This window comes from the organism of the source record quoted next, unplaced genomic scaffold, assembly GCF_019419815.1.
Source record: "Pyrus x bretschneideri cultivar Hongxiangsu unplaced genomic scaffold, Pyrus_bretschneideri_v1 Contig7, whole genome shotgun sequence".
NCBI lineage: Eukaryota > Viridiplantae > Streptophyta > Magnoliopsida > Rosales > Rosaceae > Pyrus > Pyrus x bretschneideri.
Window position 1 is genome coordinate 11,554,416 of NW_025999809.1, and position 4,107 is coordinate 11,558,522.

Consider the following 4,107-nt stretch of genomic DNA (forward strand, 5'->3'; position numbering starts at 1 on the left):
TTTCTTTGTTTGCAAGAAAAATGATGGATCTGGCCTGCAAAATCCCAGCAAATCAATATATTAATTTATTAGTGGATAATTATTCTATTAATATGATTACTAGTTATTGGGGTTTATCTTAAACAATGAAATTATACTCTAAAATGCTTGGAAGTAACAGATGGTAGGAAAACCAAAGTTTCAGAGCATAAAGAAGCTTTGATAACAACATGGTACAACACACAATTCAAAAACACTTCTTTCTTCATAAAGACAACAAAGCCATTGTTATTAAAAAAAACAATAGCACAACTGATCACAAAGTTTCTCTTTTATCCCAAACAAGTTATTAGCAGATTGGAAAGAATCGTAATATACCTGGCCAACATATATACCACACATATCTGTCATATTGATAACTCCTTCTTATAGCCCACACATAGAGCTTTCCCCGGGAAACATTGGGTCATTATGCCCATAATCTAACAATTTCACGGGTCATTGTGCTCATTCATACATTCCTCAGCATTCTCAATTTCACCGGTATTATACTATTTTCCATCTACTTTCCCAATTTGAACATCCATATCAAGATGCTTTAGAAATCGGTAATGAGTAAAATAAGAGGCATGCACATTAAAAACACAATCTTGAAAAATCATTGCAATCACTTTAAACTCACCAAAGTTGTAGCAACGAAATTAAAATCATTAGAATCAAACCATAGAGCACTTTTGCTTCACTTCTTTCACATAATCGAAAATGGAAAGAAAAAAAAACATTTTAAGTAAGCTTGAAATAGTGCTTAAATGCCAACAATCCGTTATCAAGTAAGAATGAAAAATCAAAATATTTTTATAGCTAGAACTCCCCTACCTCAACACAATTTCTTGATATTCAACTCCCATGGTGTTTGTCGACTTGTTCAGCAGTCACCTTGTCCTTCTCGTCCTTATCCATAAGTAAGGAAAGTCATCACACACTGCTCATACAAAATACCAAACAACATACCCTAATTCAAGGTTAATTGGGGATTTTAAACAAACACCTGGTGCTCATCTCTAAAACTATGACATGCAATATGATACTTTCATGTTTCCTACTCCCACCCAAACTAATTCATGGGTTATCAAACCAACTAACAATTAGATCCCAAAAGTATGAAATAGATACCTCTAATAAAGACAGAGAAAAAAACCTCACTTGTCCAGCAAAATAACTGGATATTAACTTCTTCTTCTTTGAGAACTTTGGTAGCCAAAAGAACTAAAAAGGCCTCTCACTCTCGGCTGGAGAGGAGAGCACCCATAAAAAGAGTTTCTAGAACATCATTTCCCCCTTTTTCTCCTTGCCTAGTAACGTAAGTATCCCCCTTTTTTTCCTTTTTCTTTTTTCTATGGATACACCTCTAAATTTTGAGAATACCAAATCATCTATCTAAACTGACAAACAATGGCACAATCCATAATAAAATAATTTTATTATTTGGGAAACTAGACGAAATGAAAGTTCTGTTATATATATTATTTTTTTCTTCCAAAGGTTGGTCTCAAAGTAAAGGATCATTTAATGGACCAAAAGCCACTTAATTCAAACCTCAAATAAGACAAATAAATTTTTCTAATAATGGACACAAGTAATCTACTCTTAATCACCACTTAATATTTTCGGGATATTACATAACCAATCTGTCTTGAAGCAATGTTGTTTATCCAAACTGAAAGTGCTCCTCAGTCGACTGATTTTATGGCTCCAATGTTGTTTATCCAAATTGAAGATGTTGCCGATTGCCAACACAGTGTTGTTTATCCAAATTGAAGATATGTTGGCGGGAAAAAGGGTAAAATAAAAATCTCAAGATGTTTGAGAGGTCTCACGTAGAGCAAAAGTTTGCGCATGACAGATTTGTGTGTTGATTTGGAGGGGGCTTGAATGATGCACTCCCTCTCTATTTATAGTAGGAATTCCTCGTGGCCAAATTAGAGTTCCATTCGAACTTCAATTCCTTGATCAAATCCGAAAAGGCTTCGGCCAATCCTGGTCTATGTAGGACTATGAATCTGGCTTTATTATCACCTAGATTCAACCCTTGATTCTTGGTATCTCCCCTTATTCGAAGCATAACTGATCTCTGAGGATTCCTTATTACACTAAGACTCAACCGTCTCTCTTATCCGGATGAAACTATTTCCTGATAGGACTCGGCTGAATTCTATTGGGCCAGGCTCTTATTGAGAATATTCTAAGATTCCTAATGTCCCATACATTGGGCTGAGGTAGGTCATGAGCTCGGCCCAAAATGTTATTCGGGTCCAAACAATTTTTTTTTTCACTCTAGCATTGCTAATTTGCTATCATTAAAAATATACATTGTTGTGAATAATGCTCGTTTTTTTATTGGTCACTGAATGAAATTTTTTTTTTCGACAAACGATAGTATTACTGAGTTTAACAGTTAGTTATGAGGGAAAGGAGAATCGGGAAGAATCAAATCCGCACCATGATGCATAGACACAATTATTTTCCACTACTGCAGTAAAACATCATTTGTAATGAAAATTATTGAATCATGTGACCAAAACAAGCCATGAAGAATTCTGAAGTTCTTATATTTTTTTAATTCTAATAGGTAATTTATTTGTGTAATTTCCGGTATGGATATAATATTATTCATTAATGATAGAAAATATAAGAAATAAGCATAGTCAGTCTTATCATCTACCTCATCTACAAAAGAACAAAAAATAAAAAATACATAAAAAATAAAAAAAATGAAGTCATGTCGTAATCCGATATCAAAAGAACACTATGTGACAACTAAGATCCAACATCAACCACACAATATTGTACATACGATGTCTCCCACACGATAATTTGAAGCGCTTAGAATTGACTAATTTACAAAAAGCCCTCTTCGATAAATCGATCTCCCTCTAACTGACAAATGACAATCATAAATAACAAATTCAAGTGCCTTAATTCCTAGTGATGGTACGGAGATGTTGCTTGAGTCCGAAGCTTTCTCTTCTGCAAAAACCTTTGGAGTGATCTCTTCATAGACATACCGGCAACGGGGCTACACAGCGGAGACATCACAGTTGGTGAAGGTGGTTCTGATGATCCACTTGGAGTAAATGGACTCTTCACCCTTTCTTCCATTTCTTTGTTTGCAAGAAAAATGATGGATCTGGCCTGCAAAATCCCAGCAAATCAATTTATTAATTTATTAGTGGATAATTATTCCATTAATAAGATTAATAGTTATTGGGGTTGGCAGATCATCTTAAACATTAAAAGAAGGAGAACGTGAGACAATTCGAATGTTAAATATATTTGGAAATGGAGAGTCAACACTGGCATGAGCCATAACACAGCCAAAGCTCATTACAGCACTTTTATCTCCGAATTCTAACCTACTTTGCTCTATCTATATTTTATTAACGATATACTCCTAGATTTTCATGAACAACAGTTGTTGAATAACATTGAAACTTAACCGAAGAAATCTAAATGCACGAAACTAGATCGTCTCGCGTTTTTAGGTTACAAATTAAGAAACAAAGAATTAAACAAACTCATGACATACCTGAAGCTCTGTAACATCACGAACGCACGCCACGCCGTTGTAAAATATGGTCATCTGCTGCTGCTGTTCTTGTTGCTGGGTTTCATTAACACCTGGAAAGCATAACTGAAGCTCCAAATTGCAGTTCCTCCTCATGTTGATTTAGGGTTTAGATTCAAAATTACCAAAAAACCAAGATTCTGAAGAAGGATGAAGATCAAGATTTAAGAGAATTGAAGATGAATTGTGAGTTATGGAAAAGGTTATGAAATATATGGCTTTATATATATTTAAAAAAAAGGCATATAAAAAGGGGCCTACAAAACTACTTCACTAAACACGTAACACACACTTAAGACCAAGATAATGCGTATTTTAAACGTGCTTTAATAAGTTTAACGTGCCTTTTCCTTTTATTTATTTATTTTCCGTGTGCGGTTTTTTGTTTTCTGGTTTTTGGTTTTCCGAAATTTACAGCGCTTTCTTATTCACGCACGTGCTCGGAGTCGGCACCACCTTTCTCCATCAGGAGCAACAACTTGCCACTCTTTTTTTTTATTTGT

At 34.6% G+C, this 4,107-nt stretch overlaps 1 protein-coding gene and 1 long non-coding RNA gene across 2 annotated transcripts; both read right to left on the minus strand.

Annotated features, from left to right (window-relative positions):
• On the minus strand, positions 1 to 1,517 carry LOC125468005. Its single transcript, XR_667769.3, has 3 exons — positions 1,153 to 1,517; positions 856 to 961; positions 1 to 34 (listed from the first exon to the last, which is right to left on the minus strand). It is a non-coding gene; the product is annotated as an uncharacterized LOC125468005 (long non-coding RNA).
• Positions 1,518 to 2,742: 1,225 nt separating this feature from the next.
• Positions 2,743 to 3,816, minus strand: LOC103951293 (protein TIFY 5A). Its single transcript, XM_009362631.3, has 2 exons — positions 3,566 to 3,816; positions 2,743 to 3,171 (listed from the first exon to the last, which is right to left on the minus strand). Exons 1-2 carry the CDS (start codon positions 3,698 to 3,700, stop codon positions 2,962 to 2,964), a joined length of 345 nt encoding a protein of 114 aa, XP_009360906.1. The 5' UTR covers positions 3,701 to 3,816; the 3' UTR covers positions 2,743 to 2,961.
• Between the last annotated feature and the right edge of the window lie 291 nt (positions 3,817 to 4,107).